A 20,500-nucleotide genomic window follows, 5' to 3' on the forward strand; every position below is an offset into this window, starting at 1 on the left:
TTGAAACCATATTTATTTATGAAAACTAGAATAGTTTTATGTACTTGGCCTCCTCCAGCTCCTCAGTGCGCTGGATAGCATCAGTCTCATATTTGCTTCTCCACTGAGCCACCTCGCTGTTGGCCTTGGACATTCCACGCTGCAGCTCAGCCTTGGCCTCCTGCTCCTCCTCAAACTGCTCTCTGAGCAGATCACAGTCGTGACGGGCTGATTGAACGGCATGGGCCAGGGCGTTCTTGGCCTACAAATTCATCATAAGAAGCATAAAAGTTTAATTATTTTGGTTAAAGTTCTGTAGCACATACACAGAACAGATTTTCTTACACAAGCTACCCAATTTCCCTTTTACTGACATATCTTACCAGGTTTGCCATAAGTAAATCCAGTAAAACCATATTACTGGATATCCATACTTGATGAATCGACAGACAGTCCAAGCACACATTGCATTATGAAGTGGACAATGCAAGATAGTATACCTTCACTTCTTCCTCAATGTGTCTCTTAAGCTCTTCAATCTGCTGAGTGAAGGCCTGTTTGCCTCTGGTCAGCTGGGAAATGAGAGCTTCTTTCTCCTCAATCTGGCGCGTAAACTCACCTAAAAGAATAAGAGTCAGATAGTAAGAGTAAGAGAGAAGTTATTCATGTGGAATTTTCAACACAACAACAAAAAACATGACATGCAAGCTGTGACCTCAGTAACTACGCCTTATATACACATCACAGTGTTTGAATTTAAACACACAAATTAATCATATTATTGGAAAATTGGAATAGCACTATTAACATTGTATTACACATTATACATCATTGGGTACACACCATTCTCTGTCTGCAGTCTGGCCCTCTGTGCACTCAAGTCATTCAGCTGACGAACGTTCTCATCATTTTTGGACTTGATTTCACTTAGTTGGTCTTCAAGAGTTCGGCACATTTTCTCCAGATTGGCCTGCAATTGGCATAAAGTAAATGCAGTGAACAGGGCTGACACATTGAGACAGACAACCAGTCACTCTCACGGGAACACCTAACCTGCTTGTCTCTGGACTGGGAGAGGAAGCTGGAGAGCCCGGAGAAAACCCATGGTGTTGTGGGGAGAACATGCAAACTCGGCACATATGGGCTCCCCCACCCTCTTACTGTAAGGCAACAATGCTAACCACTGTACCACTGTGCCATCTTATGTGAATGTGTTTTCCTGCAAAAACAGTGCATACCTTTGCTTTAGCAACAGCCTCCATGTTGCTGGAGAGGTCATCGATCTCCATCTTGTACTCGCTCTTTTCCTTCTCCAGCTTCTGCTTGACACGCTGGAGGTTGTCAATCTGCTCTCCCAGCTCTGCAACACTGTCAGCCTGCTTCTTGCGGAGAGCTGCTGCAGTGGCTTCATGCTGCAGGGTGGACTCTTCAAGATCACGACGCAGCTTCTGGAACTCAGCCTCGCGCTTCTTGTTCATCTCAATCTGAGCGGCTGTTGCTCCACCAGCCTCCTCAAGCCTCTCGCTGATCTCTTCAAGCTCCCTGGAGAGGTCAGCCCTCTGCTTCTCCACCTTAGCCCTAGCAGCCCTCTCAGCCTCAATCTCCTCCTCCAGCTCCTCAATGCGAGCCTAGATTTGTTGATAATAATATCAAGGAAGCTTATTAGCTTGAGCATGTTGTTTTTGATAAACTCACTTTAATATCCATGTCAAATATGTTACCTGGAGTTCTTTGATCTTCTTCTGAAGCTGAGCACCAAGAGACTGTTCATCCTCAATTTTGCTGAGGAGCTGGCTGGTCTCAAAGTCCTTCCTGGAAGAGGAGAACAAAATGTTTTTTTAATGTCATGGCTGACTCCGGATCATTATGTTACATTATGGTTTCTAGTAAGATCATATATCAAAAATAACTAAAAACATACTTCTTTAGTTTTTCCTCAGATTGTTGCTTGTCATTTTCCAGATCCATTATGGATTCCTGGGCCAGTTTCAGATCTCCCTCAAGCTTTCTCTTGGCTCTCTCAAGGTCCATGCGGAGCTTCTTCTCTTGCTCCAAAGATCCCTCAAGCTGTCAAATGACAGTTAATGACAGTTCATTAGAGGCACTTAAAAGACAGATCATCAGTGCCAAGAATACCAAGTCATTCCAGGGAAAAGGTCAGAAGAAAGTCATGACATTGTTTTCTTACATCGTCCACTTGCTGCTCCAGCTTTGTCTTGGCCTTGCTCAGAGTGTTGACTTTGTCTTCCTCTGCCTGGAGATCATCAAGTGTTTGCTGGTGGGCCTCTTGGAGGGCTTTCTTCTCCTTAGTCAACTTGGCAATGGCCTCATCTTGAGATGCCATCTCTTCTGTCAGGTTTTTCACCTAAAAAAGGCATGAACGATAAATTTTTGTCATAATTTAAGATCTATACATTTTGAAATCTTTATAGAAACATTTTATAATTTTACATCTGTGTATATTTTAAGTTTCATGAACCTTGTTTTCTGTGGCATGTTTCTCCTTCTCCACTTTAGCCAAGGTGAGCTCCAAGTCATCAATGTCTTTCTTCAGCTCGGAGCATTCATCCTCCAGTTTCCTCTTCTTGGCAGTCAGCTCAGCATTCATTTCCTCTTCATCCTCCAGTCTCTCAGTTGTCTCTTTGAGTTTGGCCTCAAGCTGGATCTTGCTCTTAATGAGCCCCTCGCACCTTTCCTCAGCATCTGAGAGATTCTCACTTTCCTATGGTAACATATACATATGCCATTATTTTGACTGAAACATGCTTCAAGAAGTTGTATGCAATGGATTGTTTGGGCAAAGCAAAACATCTGCTTTTGCTTTCTACTCACAGATGCCACTTGCAGTTGCAGGTCATTCTTTTCCTGCAGCAGGGAAACCATCTTCTCCTCCAGTTCCTTCTTCTTGGCCAGAGCAGTAGCCAGGTCTGTTTGCATCTTGTCATAGTTTTCCTTCATCTGCTGCAGCTCCTTCTCAGTCTCAGCACTCTTCAGAAGAGGCTTGATCTTGAAGTACAGATGCATCCATGGCCAGTTCTTCACATTCATAAATGATCGGACGTTGTATTGGATGGTGAAGATTGCATCTCTGATAAAATAACATTAACAATATAACTGTTGTTTAGCATCACACTGGAATTTGAGAGTTGATTTAGTATGCTGCATGACAATCATACCTCCTCTCCATCATCTTAACAAACTCTTTCCTCATGAGGAAACCTCTGCAGAGTGCCTGAGTCATGGTCACCAACGCAGCCAGTTTGTCATCTCTCATCTCCTCCAGGGTACCCAGCAGACCAGCTTTGAAGAACACCTATGTAAAGGTAATTTATCATTAGCACCTTTGAATAGAACAGAAAAACTGCACAAGCACAAGTCTGTCAATATTGTCTATTGGAATTAACCTTTGTGTGTCCAAACTTGTACTGAGTGTGGTCCACATCAATAGAGCCCAGCAGCTTCTCTGAAGCTTTCTTGTTGTCAATGAACTGTCCCTCGGGGATGACACTAGCATTCAATACTTTGTATCTGCAAGAGAAAATAGTGTTGTTGTATTTACCTCCTATCTTTTCCCAGTGTTTTTCCACCACCATACCTATACTGAAGTCAAATTGACTTGCTTATAATTAAAACTACAGTCACCTCTGCTTGAAGTCACCATAGAGGATTCTGCTGGGGAAGCCCTTTCTGCAGATTCTGATGCCCTCCAGCACGCCGTTACACCTCAGCTGGTGGATGACCAAGTGGTTCTCCATAAGGCCTGCACATACAAAATAAGTCAATGTATTAAGCATTCTGGCTCGTCTTTTCTTCCCTCAAAAGTGGCTACTTTTGAGAGAGAACATTTACAAAATAGCAACAACAACAACACAAAAAGAACAAACCTGGGGTCTTTGATTCATTAGGAATCAAGCAGCGCACAAAATGAGGATGAGTGCTCCTCAAGTTGGTCATCAGCTTGCCCAAGTTCTCCTGTGAGGTGAAATATTAATATTTAAAACAAATTCCAAATTCAAAACTTGAGCCTATCAGCTTAAATTAGAACTTGATTTTGGGGATGTTAAACATACCCTAAAAAGGGCAGACACAGTCTGGAAGGAACCACCCTTCTTCTTTCCACCACCCTTCTTGCCACCGCCACCAGACTCTGCATTTTTAAACACAGTGCCAGCAAATAATTAACTCTTTATTCGTTGTACTGGTTTACTTCCTGAAGGAAAGTGCATGCTGTCATTAAATGAGTAACCGAATTGCCACGTAGAAGTTACAGTACCATCAGCTGCAGCATGAGTTGCATACAACATTGCCAGCAGTTTGTTTGAAGATTTCTGGTAGAGCTGAACAACTGAGTCATTCAGGGGGTCCTTGTTCTTGTCCAGCCAGCCAGTGATATTGTAGTCCACTGTACCAGCATAGTGAACCAGGGAGAAGTGAGCTTCAGCCTTGCCCTTTCCAGGCTTTGGCTTCTCAAAGGCCTTGGTCTTGCCAAGATGCTGATCATGCAGCTTGTTCTTGAAAGAAGTGTCTGTAGCCTTGGGGAACATGCACTCCTCTTCAAGGATGGAGAAGATGCCCATTGGCTGAAAGGACATTTTGCCATGTTAAAAAAAATCTAGCAGGTAGTCAGAAAACAGGATTTAAGTTCTACCTGACAGAGTTGTTTTACCTTCTCAATAAGCTCAATGCAGGCAGCCAAGTCCATACCGAAGTCAATGAACTCCCAATCAATGCCTTCCTTCTTGTACTCCTCTTGCTCCAGGACAAACATGTGGTGGTTGAAGAACTGTTGCAGTTTCTCATTGGTGAAGTTGATGCAGAGTTGCTCCAAGCTGTTGAACTATAGTATACAGGTGGATACTCAGTTTATTGGGCATGTTGTGTTTATATATCATCAATACTGATGTGTTTTTATTACTTACATCAAAGATCTCAAATCCAGCAATATCCAACACTCCAATGAAGAACTGTCTTGGCTGCTTTGTGTCCAGCATCTCATTGATTCGGACGACCATCCACAAGAACATTTTCTCATAGACGGACTTGCACAGAGCACTGACAGCATTGTTGACCTAGAAATAAGGATTTCTGTGTGGCAGTTTCTCAAAAATATATAATATAATCAGATTTTATATCAAAACGCTAATATGTTTTTTTCAAACATCATGTTTTCTTTTTTGTTACCTGTGGCACGGTCTGACCTTTGGTCACCATCTCGTTTCCGACCTTGACTCTTGGGTAGCACAGAGCTTTCAGCATATCAGCTGAGTTCAGGCCCATGAGGTAGGCGATTTTATCGGCCACTGATTGAGGGGAAAAATGTTTCCATTAGTGCACTGGAATACACAGGATCTAACAAAGCAATGTTAAAACTATTAAGCAAGAATATTAATTGTAATAAATCTGTAAAATCAACCATTAAAAACACGCCTGAAAACTGTATGTCATATATAGTAAGTAGAACGCTCGTTGGCAGTTACTGATAGTTCATTTGTCACTCCCTCTGTAATATTAGTCTATCATGAGCCTTTTGGTTAGTTACAGCTTATGACTGCTTCTTCTCTTCATTCATGCAGTTTGACTGGAATATGTTTTGATACCTTGCAGACTGTTCCCTTGACATAATAAATCATTTACCAGTGATTGATGGTCCTGAAATTTTGGCCTTTTTTCCTTTCTGTAAGCTGTCTCATGTTGCTGTAACCTTCTGAGAGCGAGGTTTTGTTTGGTATGCATTTTTAACTTGTCCTTCCTATTTTGGATCAGTAGGACCTGATAAGTATAAAAAAAACTAAGCATTGTCTGTGAACATTTTGTAGTTTTGGAGAAAAAAATGATGTCCTCATATGGGGACGATGGGTTTATCTGTAATAGTCACAAGTGTTTAACTGTCTGTTATTTGCTTCTTTTTTTTGTAACTCTGTATGAGTTTTCCTTGCTCTATATTCCTAGCTAGGAATGTCCTTTTTGTTTGTAGGAACGATCTGTCACACCTAATGAGCCTGCTTGAAATGCTGCAATAATACAATAATAAAGTCCTAATATCCTCAAATGTGTTCTTCCTAATTAACAGCGTCTTAGCTTGTTACTACTGCTAAAATTGATAAGATTTGTATGCCATATTAGAGTTAATATATCTCAACAAGTTTCAACCATAAAATCTGACCAGGTTTTGTACCTCATCCACACTTGTAGACTGACTCAGCAGAGATGGCTGCCATTTTGTTTTTTCATGGATTAGTGTACTGCACTTATGCTGCCACTAGATGGCACAAGAAATTGTCCATGAAAAAGGACAACAGGTCTAAGTTCAGCAAAATGAAGTAAAAGGTGCAGCAAACTCTAAATGTAATGTGCTCATATGAGGACGCAGGGTTGCAGGAGGTTAAAAATGCACACATCAGAGTGCTGACTGCCAGCAGGGTTGTAGTCAAGACCAAGACTTTGAGGGGTTAAGACTGAGTCAAGACCAAAACCACACTAGCACAAGTCTCACACTGCATGACGCACTTACAATGAAATGTGGAATATGCAAACCAGAGACACCCCTGAAATTGATGTAAAAGATCCATACTCCCATAAAACCCCCCACAGAAAACAAATGAAGATTCATCTTCATTTATCTCTTTTATTGCCATATACTGCATATATGTGTTTATGTTCAAGTTGACCAGGAGAAATGTCTTGATAAAATTATCAAACGGCATTGCAGAGGTAAATTTTATGTGTGAGAATGTTCCTTTGTTTTCTGTGAGTACACAGAAAACAAAGGAACGGTTGTGGTCTTGACAGGTCTTAAAACAAAATCCCAAGTCCTCTTTATCTGAGACCAAGTCCAACCTTGAGTACTACAACACTGACTGCCAGACCTTCTCTATAGGTTATAGATGCCAATAAGTTGTGATTCCATTCTTACAGTATCAGCTTATGCAAAAAAGGTGTTTGTTTTCATGATCTACCTGCTTAATGTGCTTTGATATAGTATAATGACATTCTATGATATAATATCACATATAATTACCCTCAGTGCCATCAGGTTCACCCTGCTCCTCGCGCTGCTTCTGCTTGAATTTCATGTTGCCATGATGCATCACAGCTCCAGTCAGCTTGTAAATGGCAATCTTCTCCTCAGCAGTGAAGCCCAAGATGTCGATAGCGGTCTGCAGTTCATGCACAGCAAATCCTTTTAGAAAATCAGGTAATTCTGACATTCACTTGCTATTTTTCTACAAATAACTATCAACTTACATCTGTTGCAATGAACTCCTCCACATCATTGATGCTTTTGACTGTGATTTCACCCTGACTGATCATTGGATAGTCATAGGGGTTGGTGGTGATCAGAAGAGCCTCTAGAAGAAATTAGAGGAAATGTATAAATGGGTGCATACTCTTATTTATTTATTATTATTATCATCATTTTTTTGTCTATTAACATACCCAGAACCTCAGGCTTGTGGCCAGTCATCAGCTGATAGAAGATATGGTAGCTCCTCTCAGCAGACAACTGGAAGGTGACACGGGACTTCTCCAGCAGATCTGTGAGTGTTTGTAAGATATAAAGAATTGATGATGGAGCTGGTGCCACATTTGTGCACTCGTAATTGTTGCCAACTACAAAAGGACACTAACTTACAAGTTTCAATATCAGCTGAGGCCAGCTTGCCACTGGAGCCAAAGTGGATTCTGATGAATTTACCCTAAACATTTACCAGAAAATATCAGTTTGACTCTTAGTAACAATAAGCAAAAGAAAGTTATGCAAACATACATGATATGAACACTTACAAAACGAGAGGAGTTGTCATTCCTCACAGTCTTGGCATTACCATAGGCCTCCAGCAGAGGGTTAGCTGCAATGATTTGATCTTCCAGTGAACCCTATATAAAGACATTATGAGGCTGTATAAAAGTGTTCAGCAACAATCAACTGTGGCTCAAATGCTCAGCAGACAACCAATTTCACCTGTATTTTGCCACTATCTGCCTTCTTAGCTCCAGCCACTGCAATTGTTGCAAAGTACTGGATGACACGCTTGGTGTTGACAGTCTTTCCTGCACCAGATTCTCCACTGGGGAATAAAAGGATATATCTTTACTTATTAGCAAGATAGTCATGAAGTTGCAAAATAACTGTCCACACAAGTTGTATTGTACTCACGTGATAAGGATAGACTGGTTCTCACGGTCTGAAATATGAGCACACACACAATCGACTTAAACCTATAGTTAAGATTCTTCTTTTTCACTGCACCTCAAATTCTGCCTTAACTTGGGTCTTACCAGTGAGCATGAACTGATAGGCATTGTCAGAGATGGAGAAGATGTGGGGTGGAGCCTCAATCCTCTTTTTGCCTCTGTATGCTCCCACAACCTGAGCATCGTACACAGGAAGCCACTTGTACGGGTTCACGACGACGCAGAACAGGCCAGAGTAGGTCTATGGCAGCATGGAGAGGAACATAATCACTTTTGATGCATTAGCTTTGCAGATACAAGCCCGCTATTATAAGATTGGAGCTTACGTAGATCATCCATGATGCAAAACGCTCTTTAAGGTTAAACAACACAGATGGCTCGTTGAGGTGGGTCATCATGGCCATGTCCTCCATCTTATCGAACTTTGGAGGGTTCATGGGATGGATGTCGTCCTCTTTTACGGTGAGGGTCTGAGTAGGAAAGAAAAAAAATCACTCAGATTGTCATGTAGTCTCAGATAGTAGTTTAATAAAAAATATTCTCTTTTGCTGAGATAGTATGGGGAGCAATAAAGTCAATGCCATTTAAATGTGCTAGAGAACTGTCTGTCTGTCCTTCTTAGGGTCATTTGAGTTTTACATGATTACACTTACTTTTGATTCCTTTCCTTCCAATGCCAGTGTCTCAACTGTGGCTTTGCCACCCTCTCTTTTGACGAGTTTACCCTTGGAATACATGTTGTCAGGATCAGCCACGAAGAAGGCCGTTTTGGCATCAAATGGAGCAGTCTGAGCCTCAATCCGCTCCTTTTCTGGTTTTCGCAGGTAAATGGCCGCAGGGCCATACTGCTCCATCTCCGCGTCTGTACTCATGATGACTCCTTAAGTGACTGAGAATAAGGGGAGGTCAGTCATAGTAAATATCTCTGGTATTTGTTTAATGAATGTTAACATGCAGTTTGAAGGCCTGTCAGGTGAGGTGTGTTTTGAAAGTGTGGATATCATTTGAAATAATCTATAATTTACCCCCTTTGGTCCCAGCAGAAAACAGTCAGGTCTGTTCTTTTTATCCTATTAATGAATTGACAAGCATGAGTACATGCATTTATAGAGGTTAATCTCTAAAATATACTATTTCTAAAGTATTTACCAGTAACACATTTCATATAGCACACCCAGTAAAAATAAATAAATTAAATTATTAAATGATGCTTTTAGGCACTGTTGCAAGTACATAACTGAACTACGTACACAACACTAATCAATGAAAGCTGGTGCACTTACCTGAGCTGGAAGCCTACCAGTTATCACACAGTCCTGAGCAGCCTCTTTTATAGAGGCAGCATGTCTTCTCAGTAGGTGTGCCCTGCTCAGTTTGGTCATGCATTCTTGTCCTGTTGTCACTAAGCCTGTGACATTGACTTTTAGATTGATTGATGTTCGCTTGTACTTACTTTTGTCACTGTTGGTTGGTGCTTAATCTGAATGGTCAAAACGCATAGTGTCCATAAAATTATTTTGAAATTATGTGTTTACATAAAAAAAGTTAAAACTTTATGTCACATATATTTATTAACATATATTAGATTTTATCCCATATGACTTCCAAGCTATTGCACCACATATCTAACAATATATATGCATGCTTACAATACAGTTTATTCACTTTTACAGTATGAAAGACCAGCAGCAAAATATTATATTGGTACAAATGAATATACTGACATTAATTCAAATATCTATAAATATTGCTGAAGGTAAGAATGATACTTAATATCTAAAATAAAGATTTGCATGTAAGCTGTAAAATATACTGGTATGGATTTATGTTTTTTTTTCCATTTTTGGGGAAGCCCCAAATCGTCACAGGTGTACAGCTGAAGGACATTTGTCCAATAAAACAGGGTCAACAATGTCTATAAAACAGGGTCAGAGTCGTTCAGTCAGTAAATAGCAGGACATTCTGGGGGTATATTTTGAGCATTTGTACACTAGATAATATGCTTTCCATTAACAGACAGATCTGTCACCTACTTGTTTCAATAACAAAATGCTACTTGGTTAATGATCCTCAGTGTTAGTAATAATAATCTTACTGTAGTGTGCTATGGCAGGCACAGGCTGTGGTCTTGGAGAGGCATGTAAATGTCACTGGTATACAGTTGCAGGATGGCCGTACATCTCAGATGTCTGAAATAAAATTGAGGCTGAGCACCATTCCATAAAAGCTGCAAAGGGATTACATATCGCCTTGGAATGGAGTGGAAGAACAGTTGCCATCTAGGCAGGGATAAGACCCAAAATAAATTGCGGGCCTATAAACAAGATGTTGGAGATTCCAGAGCTGTAATATTACCATGAATGAAAAGAGCATCCAGAATTAATGAAAGTTAAGATTTGAAACAAGTGAGGGGAAAGAAATTTGTACTTTTTCCTAGTTATTGGATGTATTTATTGAGTAACGTTGTGTTTTTCCTTTTGATATTTACCTCACCTTCTTACTTTAAAAAAGGCAATGACCTTGAGGAATGACAACTCAATAAGTAGGTGGCTATTGTACAGACATGTGTCGCACACAAGCTATTCAAGTAAGGTCAAAGGTCTTCAGTCGTTTTTTTTCCCCTTTTGACAACTTGTTTGACCCTTGGTGTGCTTAAACAAATTAAAGGGCTATTTTTGCACATCAGAGGGAGAGGATTTAGTTTTTTAGCCGTGGTTTAGCACTATTTCCCAGTCTGCATCACAAAAACAAGAGCCTGTCTTTCCATTACATCTATCTGGTCGGAAATTGTTCATTTTCTAAGGCTGAAAGTTTGCTACAGATGGCATGTATGGCTACGTGCTGTGTCACCTTGAATACAGAGCGTGCTGTGCACACACACACACACACATACACACACAGGGCCCACTATTCTCTCTTACTGTGACTGTGACAAAATGTGCCAGCTGATTTGAGCCGTATTTAACCTTTCAACCCAGTAAATCCCCAACCTAAGTTGCCATTTTATTAGTGTTATATTTATGTTGTGCTTTGAGGTGCTAGTAGTTATACAATTCTTGAAGTATAAGGGACAGAACCATGTAATTAGAAATTAATGTAATTCCACAATGCAGAGTTGTTTCAGTTACACCAGTGTGAATGCTGCCAGTGCTGCAGTGCTTATAGTTAAATAGTCCACCATCAGGGCAGAAGCTCAGCTCATCGGGACCTGGCTTGAGAACCAGAGGGTTGTTGGTTCAAGTCCTCATACTGATCAAGAGTGGAGTGTGGACTAGCAACTGGAGGAGTACCAGTTCACCTTGAGCAAGGCACTGAACCCTCAAACTGCCTCTGATTGCATGTGTGTGCTTTGTGTGCAGGGAGGATTTGTGAAAAGACACATTTCAACTGCCAGTTGCCTGAAAAATTGTTGTATATAATTTAACTTTTAAAAGATTAAAATGCAGAATATGTGGAGCACATATTGCCGTTTGAGTTTTTTCCTTCTCTGTAATAAGTAAAAGCTAAAACTTTTGCATCATTACCGCAAGTGTAAACTGTGAATGTCAATATGAGTCCATCTCATAATTAGGTTATCATGAAAGGGCCAGGCCTTTGTGTTTAGGAGAGAAGACGGAAAATCGTCCAGACTAACCCTCTCCTTTGTATGTCCTTGAGTCTGGTAGTTGCTTATAGATCACCCTTTGCACTGAGGCCTTAAACTGACATATGACATGCCAAACATGTCTGGCAAGGAGGGGCCTGAGAAGGTTTAAAAGAGTGTAAGGCTCCTCCGTGGCTGGGTAGTAACATTGAGAGAACCAAAGGTTGTGTGGGTCAAGCTCTCTCTGTCTCAGTTTTTCTTTGTTTGATTTTGTTTGAATGGGGGAGATCTCTGGCAGGTTTACTTTTTTATGCTGAGTTTTCAGGATTTATGTAATTAATAGTAATTATCTGACATGAAATGCAATGATTTCTAAAGAGATAATGAATTACAAGGAGTACAAAAGAAAGTTGGAGAAGGTGAGCCCAACACTAAAGCTTTATATCATATTTCACATATATTTCATAAATAATCTCGTGTCATGAGTGAGACATGAGACAATATTTAACAGCGGTAATTTTCTCCATAGTTGAGGCATATCATTGCAGCGTACCAGATCCGTCAGTCATTCATCAATGACACACAAACAGCGCTGAATGGTCATATGATACTGTGTTTGTGGTTCTAAACAAAGGAAATTGCCTTTATGTACGTCACAAGCCATAGGGCCAGGGTCCACTCCCCTGCAGTTGTCAATAAGCAGAACAAAGCCCAAGTCAACTCCTAAAATATCTTGGTGCACAAATGGACAACCTGTTAGTCTGCAGTATCCACATAAATAGCATCTGCCCCAAGGTCCAACAACACCTGTGCTTCTTATGCATACTGTGAGGGTTTAGTGCCATGAAGACAAGAGCCCCTTTAACTGCTGTTAATTAATCCTTCCTGGTTGTAACATCATGTAACCTACTGTATACAGTATATAGTTACACCCATGTCCTCTAAATTGTGGACTTGAGTCATATGATTTGGACTCAAAAAAGACATGCAACACGACATGGACTTTATCATCAGTGACTTTGTTTTCACTTGGACTTGAACCTTTTGACTTGAAAATAGGCTACTCGCTGCCTTCCCCCAAGTCCAAGGATGAGACAATGTTATTTAAAAAGTGTGCTATGAATCAGTTCATTGGTCTACATATCCTTAATCAGCAAACATTAATGCTATTTATTCCCAGCAGCACACTAACAATTGTACATTTTTACAAAAACTATGTGGTGGTCAACAAAAATCTAATTGCAGTATGCAAAATGTGCAGGTTTACAATTACAGTTACAGATGCAGTAACTTCCAACAAACTTGTTTTAAAAAATAAATACAACTTTTTAAAAGCATTCATAATTTTTGTAAACGTAAAACATTATTATTCTGTTTTTAAAAAGGCAATACATGGTGAGGGCAAGGACTACAAAAACTTGGGACTTGAGTGCCAAGTCTTAAAACTTATTTGTGGCTTGTAAAATAATGATTTGAGCCACTTAGTCACAGTGCCAAATAAATAAGTAAATAAATAAATATTAATAAACATAGGAAAGCAATTATCTCATTCTTGAAAGACTATCATTTAAAGGAGAAGGTTTCAATGACTTTTTTTTCTGAACCATGGTGTGGGATTATTTATTAACTTTCACAGAAATAATTTTTATGGTAAGAACCCTTCATAAAAAGCCTATGTAAAAATCCCACATACAACACCTGGTCCTATATCCAGTTAATCTTACCTACCTTGGTGCACTGAGTTTGACTTTGGAAGAAAAAAAGAAGCCACAATAAAGTCAAGAAAGTAATTGTTCATATCATAATAGGTTGTTCATATTTTACATTTTACTCTGTTGAAAGTTGTCCACCAGATTTTCTTTCTTACTTAGGGGCTGTTTTATACTTATCAGAGGAGAGGGTGGCTGGGATGTGACTTTTTTTGTTGACCCTCCCTGAAGCTACATGAGTGACTAGTGGAAAATTCATGACCCTCCCCCCACTATAAATTTGTTACTAAATTTTTAAAACTCACCTTTTGATATTTGAAAGTTAAAAGTTAAAGACAAAATCCTGGAGTTGAAAAGTAGTCGTACATGATGTGTCCAGGGACTATCGGAAATTTGAAAATCCAACGATAATTTCTGTTTTTACAGTTTCTGGCTTTGATAAACTGTGTAATTTTGGCCATTTTTTTTTAACGAAAACCTGCCTTTCTAACCTGCATGTCGTCTTTAAGAATTGGTGTGAAGATAAGTTCAAAACACAACCACTGAAAATTGTATGCCCTTCCCCTAAGCCAAAACATAAAACCCATAAGTCAAATTATTTGACTTCCCCCCCTCATAAATAACGTACAGTCCCTTACTCAGTATTGTCAGACTAATATGACTGAAAAATTAAATGATCACATTGTCAGCCAATGACAGTTTTATGTACCACATTGCACCACAAGTTAACTGCCTCTGTTTCATTTCAAATACGCCAGTCAGCACTGTGTTTATGAATGGGCCCTGTTGGCAATGAGCAGGACTGGTCATAAATTTAGAGTGCTATTGGGATCCCTATTAATTTGTACCGACTATGGCCCCTCTGAACACAGCCAAGCCACAGGAGAGTGCTTGAATGCCTGCAATGGTTCTGAGCTTATATTAAGCCAATTGTCATTCCATAACAGTGAGTGTCTACACTGTTACAAGAGCCACTGACTCAATGTTAAGTCCCACCATAATCTCAGACAGTGGCTTGCCAGTGGTTTCTGTTTTGAATTCTTTTAAGTGATTTGTGTGCGCTTCATTTCCAGACGGCTTCTGTCCATGGCATGTAATACAGTGGCCCTGAGAGCTCAACGCCCTGCAAATAGACACAACAAGAGCAAAATGGAAACATCTCCTCCAGTTTGACTACACATGTAGCAATTAGGAAAATTGCTGCAAATAGAGAAGTTAGCATTTAGGGGATTTCTGCCAGAAAGCCATTTCGACAGAAACCTCTTAATTTGAACCCAAACTATTATCCTTTTTCTAAAACTAGCCAAGAGGGCAAACTTATTTATTTTCACGTTGTGTCTTATTATAATCAACCACCTCTTCTGTAGTTCAGTGTCTTTGGGAAATGCATAGAAACTAAGAGGAATTAAACTTAGCTGAAGCTGTACATTGCGGCACACAGCAGTGGTGTCCTGAAGTGCTGTCCTCGCGTCTTTGAAAATACACTTTAGCTCATTTTGAGGTCATGACATAAACATAGACACTAAAATTGGAATAACGTACACAAAGAAACGAATCAAAATGTATTGTAAATTAACGTAGTTTAGGCTGTTTTAACCTACAATATGACTAGCATCCCTACACTAGTACAGGGTTCCACATTTAGCAGAAGTTGAAGCAGCCTTACACTTCACCGGAAAATACGTCATGAGCTGCCGTGCATAGAGTCACAACACAACTTCTTACTTTATTTATTATTTGTTCATCCTTCATTGCAATTTGTTTCAGTTCTCGTGTATTGTTGAATAAAGCTGTAAAAAAAAATATCTCACAACACATCGGAAACTGTTTCCAGGGGGAACAAAAAAGTGATGCACACGACTCGAACCTTGTTGTTGCCATGGTTTCTGGCTAATGAAGAAAAGTCGACTTTCCGTCAGTGGTGTTGGAAAAACACCTAAAATTCAACAGTTGTGGGGTTTTTTTCTTGGCTTATTTTAACACGGAGGTCGCAAATATTTCTACAGATATTTGTAGTGAACCTGACATCAACCTTAGTTGTTACAATTAATATAACAAGATGGCTAAATTAACTAACGGTCATGTCACCCTGCTAACTTGTCACTGCAGTAACATTAGCTGCTCTGTTTCAACGATATCCTGCTGGAAAAAACCTACATGCTGGCCGATATTCAACCGAGCTCTTCTGTCGGGACATTCAGTGACTTAAATTAACAGTAAGTGAGAAAAAATGATAATGTTACATGTCATTTTATAAGCTATAAGTAGCGGGAAAAGTACACTAGATGCTAGGGTAATTTAACGTTATGCAATGTAAACATGCTAATAATGGGTCACTAGCAAAAAACAGTTGTTTTGTCCTTGAAGCTTGACAGTTACTACTGAGCTGAATGTGATACTTATGTTAAATGATGTTGTTAAACCATGTTTTATTGCTGTTGAATGAAGTTTGCCATCAGGGTTTTAAACCAAATGGACCGTTAGTTAAAAGATGATGGTTTGGATTTAAATGAAAAATCTTTCAGAGAGGACTTAATAGCAGAAAGCCCTGAAGGTTAACATATTGCATGTGCTGTTTTATGTATTAGTGGAGTCAGATTAAAGTAACTTAAATGCACTTCTGCAGTTACATATATTGATGTGTTGTTTTTATCTTTTATGGCTAAAAGCAAAATAGAAATTGGTGGCAGCTTCTTTTGTTAATAACAAAAAAGAGTTAAATGGGTATATGATATCGTCTCATATCGATTGCAGGCCCCTAAATTGCATCAAATTGAATCATATTGTGACAGACTTTGTAATACTGGCATAAATTGTATACTATCCTATGGCAAATATTCCAATATTTTTTTTTGCTGATAGATGGTTATACTTAAAAGAGCCTCAAGAAGAGACGGGTATATCCCCTATACCTGCATATACTCTCAACTTAACCACTGACGTTAATGCCGCTTTTAAAAACATGAAAAGACAACATTTACGATGTTACAATATCCAAAATCTAAGATCATAGCTTGTCTCATATCATGATAACGGTGTAATATCAATATATTGTTCAGCCGTAGTTTGGAGCCATGTGGAAAGAAAACAAAGCAAATCTTATCTGAAAGAAAGAATATTCAATATTTGACACATGTCATATTCTGGCTTGCTTTATTGTTGACAACAGATGTAAAATAACATTATTTATCCAAGGTCCAATTAGTCTGCTCAATTTACACTAACTTAATTATAGAATTCAACTGGACAGACACACAACAAGACTTCTTGACACAATGGACTGGGCAAAAAAATACTTCTGAAAAGGAAAATAGTGCCATACTGTCATCGAGTTTGGGATGTATTCATGTATTTGGATGCATGGTGTACTGAGAGAAGAATTTAGGAAAGTCTGAAGTAGAGATTCTGGACTGGTGAGACTTGTTTAGTGTGTGAAAATATGAATGTTGCTTTAGGCTAACTCCTCTTCCAAGCTGCCTGGAAAATGGATCTTAGAAAATATTATCAAGGACTGCACACAATATTTACAGGATGAATATTGTTTTGAGTGACAGTACACCTGAAAATGAGGCAGTCCGGCATGCTCACTAGCATCAACCAATTCTTGCACAGCCCCTTTGCGTCCTCTCTCTGTCTTCTCCAGACCTACTCTCAGCTCTTCAATCTCATCATCAGGCCATTTTTGTGTTTCACCATAGCAACCTGCTCCCTCACGTCTTCCTGTCCTCTGACAGCATCACCAGGGTGCAGTTTGGCATCCTGAAAATGAGGTCAGTCAAGCAAATTGTCATAAATAGTAAATCATATCATTACCACCCTATAACCATATCATTTAGCCATCAGATTAAGTATTTGTGTACAGTCCTAATGCTGTCATTATCAATCAACAGATTGATAAAATACCATGCAGCATCACAGCTCTTAACTCTCAACTTGTTGACCTCGGAGAGACTCTGCGATGTCAGTGCGCTCCTGAGATTCCCCCAGCTCATCTTGACATTCCTGAGCCTTAACATGTGAGTGCTGGCCTAATCTTCCTGTAAAGTGTTTAGGATTATACTACTATGCTATTCTGTTATAGTGACATTGTAATTACAGCTGTAACCAAATTAATGCACTTGAGTCACGAGGTTGATGTTGGTAAAAGTTCACGAAAAGCTATCTGCAAATTTGGCCCTTATCATCTTTATGTCATTGTTAAAGTAGTGTCTCTCACCAGAGAAGAGGTGTTATGGGACCATAAGAAGTCCTTAGTAATATAAATTCTTGGCAAGTTGATGCTAGAAACTGGCTCTGCATCAACTTCATTGAAATTGATTCTTCATCAGTTTCCTTGAGATCAAAAAGTCAGTCGTTTTCCCGGCATTGAAGTTTGCAGAATTAGTAGCAGAGCACCACATGATCAGGTTCAAAACATTTACTGTGACGGAACAGAAACATAAGGTTTTCTGGTCCACTACATACATATGCAAGTATCTATTTAAAATAGTCTCATTTTAACTTTACTCTTCAATGAGCTTTTCTATGCATATATATACATGCTATTGTTCAACTTTTGAGGTGATGGTAAGTAAGTTGCCATTTCTTCAAAATGAACTGACAAAAAAAGTAGTAGTACATCCAGAGATAAGTTGTAAAAAGAAACTACACACTAGTCCTTTCTTTTCTTTTTTTTCTGGTAAACTTAAAGCCATAGTTCAGTTAACAGTTAACTTCACCACTTAATCTACCACGTATGTGATATTAAGGAGGAGATAAAACACTTTCATGGGTGATATGATGCAGAATGTGATTGGCCAATTGGCATAAAATATTTCTGTGTGAAATTTCTTCTGTACTGTCTGAGACATCTTTGAGTAACTATATTTAAGAGCAAGTATTTATCATTGAAAAAATGTTACTAAACTAAAAATGTTACTAAACAGTTAAGTGTAAATTTCATGTGATAATTTTAACTGCCCTGTAACATGTTAGACTAATTCAGCTCCCCCATGATGTAGTGGCAATGTTGAACTCATTTTACAATTTAAGCATTGGAGGAAACACAGAGAAAATGGTGTTGAGTGATATGCATAATATTTATTGAAAGGTAACAGTGTAAAAATTTTTTAAGTCGGCTCATATTTTATGAACCTTGTGGAGCTGCTGCATCTGGATGCGGTCTCTTATTCAGCATCACCTCCCTGCAAAAGAACACAAGAAAAATGAAATTATTTAAATGTGTAACAATTTTTGAGGGGTGGGCACAGACTATTTCACCATGTGTGGTTGTATACACATGGTTCTAAAAGTGGCTCTACATTGTAGCAATGGGATATTGGAAGTTGTTAGCATGATACCCAACTAAATACTCCTGATCCAGAATAAAATTATATTGCCATCTTTATTTTTTTTTGTGAAATATTAGTTCAGAAATGATTACCTTTCCAGCTTCACGGCTCTTAGCTCTCAGCTTGTTGACCTGTGACTCAGCGATGTCAGCACGCTCCTGAGCCTCCTCCAGCTCATGTTGAACCTTCCTGAGCCTGGACATGTGAGTGTTGGCCTGCTCCTCCTGTAAAGGGAGTTTAAAGGCAGTTAATTTGGGTGTTATGGCATGATTTATTCTAGATTAAATTATTGGACATATAAATGTAGTTCACTTACAGCCTCCTCAGACTGTCTCTTGTAAGCCTTGACTTTGAGCTGCAGCTTGTCCACCAGGTCCTGAAGTCTGTTCACATTCTTCTTGTCCTCCTCAGTCTACACAGATAAAGGATTATTAGTGAAGGAGAATAAAGGCTTCAAAGTATGCTGTTTTTTTGTCTTTTAGTGAAATAAATTACCTGGTAGGTCAGCTCCTTCACTCTCCTCTCATATTTGCGGACTCCTTTAACAGCATCAGCTCCACGCCTCTGCTCAGCCTCAACTTCAGCTTCCAGCTCACGCACCTGAAATGTGATAATGGTTTGTTAATTAAAAAATGCAGTGAAATGCATTTGAATACATTCGACTCGATGAGAGTCTGATTTGCATGCTTAAACAAGAAGTTATGCCACAGTGCATGAAGTGCATACCCTGGACTCCAGTTTCTGGAGCTGCTTCTTGCCACCCTTCATGGCGAGGTTCTCAGCCTCATCCAGACGGTGCTGCAGGTCCTTGACTGTGACCTCCAGGTTCTTCTTCATCCTCTCCAGGTGAGCACTGGTGTCCTGCTCCTTCTTCAGCTCCTCTGCCATCATGGCAGCCTAAAATGATAAAATGTTCTCTAAATCATTCATAATCTATAATAAACTTAACATTAGCAGTGCACAGAAGAAGATTATAATCATAACAAAGGTGAGGTAGAGACGTAAACTCACATCAGTGATCGCCTTTTTGGCTTTCTCCTCAGCATTCCTGGCTTCCTGAACTGAATCATCCACTTCACCCTGAACCTGGACAAGGTCAGCCTCCAGCTTCTTCTTGGTGTTCAGAAGACTGGTGTTCTGCATGTTAAAGAGAAGCCATGTTTAATAACACACTGTTATTATAATGTATTCAAAGTATTAGTTTCTTTTGAATTAATGACAGCAAACCTGAGAGTGAAGCAGTCCAACACGCTCACTGGCATCAACCAACTCCTGCTCAGCCACTTTGCGGCCTCTCTCTGTCTGCTCCAGAGCAACTCTCAGCTCCTCAATCTCAGCCAGCATCAGGCCATTTCTGCGCTCCACCATGGCAACCTGCTCCTTCATGTCTTCCTGTCCTCTGAGAGCTTCGTCAAGGTGCAGTTGGGCATCCTGACATTGAAAAGAAAAGAAAAAAGTTCACTTATTTGTCTTTTATTCTAAACTAATTAAATAAGTAATCAAACAAAACTCACCTTGAGCTGTCCCTGGACATTCCTCAGCTGTTTCTGGGCCTCAGCGGCCTGCCTGTTGGCATGGCTCAGCTGAATCTCCATCTCATTCAGGTCTCCCTCCATCTTCTTCTTGACTCTGAGGGCATCATTTCTGCTCCTGACCTCAGCATCCAGAGTGCTCTGCATGGAGTCAATCACCCTCTGGCTGTT

The 20,500-nt window shown here is 39.6% G+C and overlaps 1 protein-coding gene across 1 annotated transcript in view; it reads right to left on the reverse strand.

Moving 5' to 3' along the window:
- The window catches only part of LOC126406148 (myosin heavy chain, fast skeletal muscle-like), a 33,729-nt gene that overhangs the window by 2,880 nt on the left and 10,349 nt on the right, over positions 1-20,500 (reverse strand). Inside the window, exons 29-64 of the mRNA XM_050070326.1 lie at positions 20,312-20,495; positions 20,025-20,228; positions 19,809-19,934; positions 19,524-19,694; positions 19,293-19,397; positions 19,114-19,209; positions 18,890-19,021; positions 18,647-18,650; positions 8,829-9,055; positions 8,502-8,645; positions 8,260-8,416; positions 8,138-8,165; positions 7,943-8,048; positions 7,765-7,857; positions 7,613-7,676; positions 7,417-7,515; positions 7,225-7,328; positions 6,998-7,136; positions 5,161-5,279; positions 4,899-5,048; positions 4,646-4,816; positions 4,253-4,559; positions 4,050-4,126; positions 3,864-3,951; positions 3,622-3,739; positions 3,384-3,507; positions 3,156-3,292; positions 2,812-3,067; positions 2,459-2,701; positions 2,168-2,344; positions 1,901-2,046; positions 1,701-1,791; positions 1,218-1,607; positions 823-949; positions 480-598; positions 45-241 (exon numbers count right to left, since the gene is read on the reverse strand). Of these exons, the coding sequence (XP_049926283.1) occupies positions 45-241; positions 480-598; positions 823-949; positions 1,218-1,607; positions 1,701-1,791; positions 1,901-2,046; positions 2,168-2,344; positions 2,459-2,701; positions 2,812-3,067; positions 3,156-3,292; positions 3,384-3,507; positions 3,622-3,739; positions 3,864-3,951; positions 4,050-4,126; positions 4,253-4,559; positions 4,646-4,816; positions 4,899-5,048; positions 5,161-5,279; positions 6,998-7,136; positions 7,225-7,328; positions 7,417-7,515; positions 7,613-7,676; positions 7,765-7,857; positions 7,943-8,048; positions 8,138-8,165; positions 8,260-8,416; positions 8,502-8,645; positions 8,829-9,055; positions 18,647-18,650; positions 18,890-19,021; positions 19,114-19,209; positions 19,293-19,397; positions 19,524-19,694; positions 19,809-19,934; positions 20,025-20,228; positions 20,312-20,495 (5,220 nt within the window). The remainder of the gene's footprint in view (positions 1-44; positions 242-479; positions 599-822; positions 950-1,217; positions 1,608-1,700; positions 1,792-1,900; positions 2,047-2,167; positions 2,345-2,458; positions 2,702-2,811; positions 3,068-3,155; positions 3,293-3,383; positions 3,508-3,621; positions 3,740-3,863; positions 3,952-4,049; positions 4,127-4,252; positions 4,560-4,645; positions 4,817-4,898; positions 5,049-5,160; positions 5,280-6,997; positions 7,137-7,224; positions 7,329-7,416; positions 7,516-7,612; positions 7,677-7,764; positions 7,858-7,942; positions 8,049-8,137; positions 8,166-8,259; positions 8,417-8,501; positions 8,646-8,828; positions 9,056-18,646; positions 18,651-18,889; positions 19,022-19,113; positions 19,210-19,292; positions 19,398-19,523; positions 19,695-19,808; positions 19,935-20,024; positions 20,229-20,311; positions 20,496-20,500) is intronic.

The sequence above is a fragment of the Epinephelus moara genome, chromosome 18 (genome assembly GCF_006386435.1).
Source record: "Epinephelus moara isolate mb chromosome 18, YSFRI_EMoa_1.0, whole genome shotgun sequence".
Lineage (NCBI taxonomy): Eukaryota > Metazoa > Chordata > Actinopteri > Perciformes > Serranidae > Epinephelus > Epinephelus moara.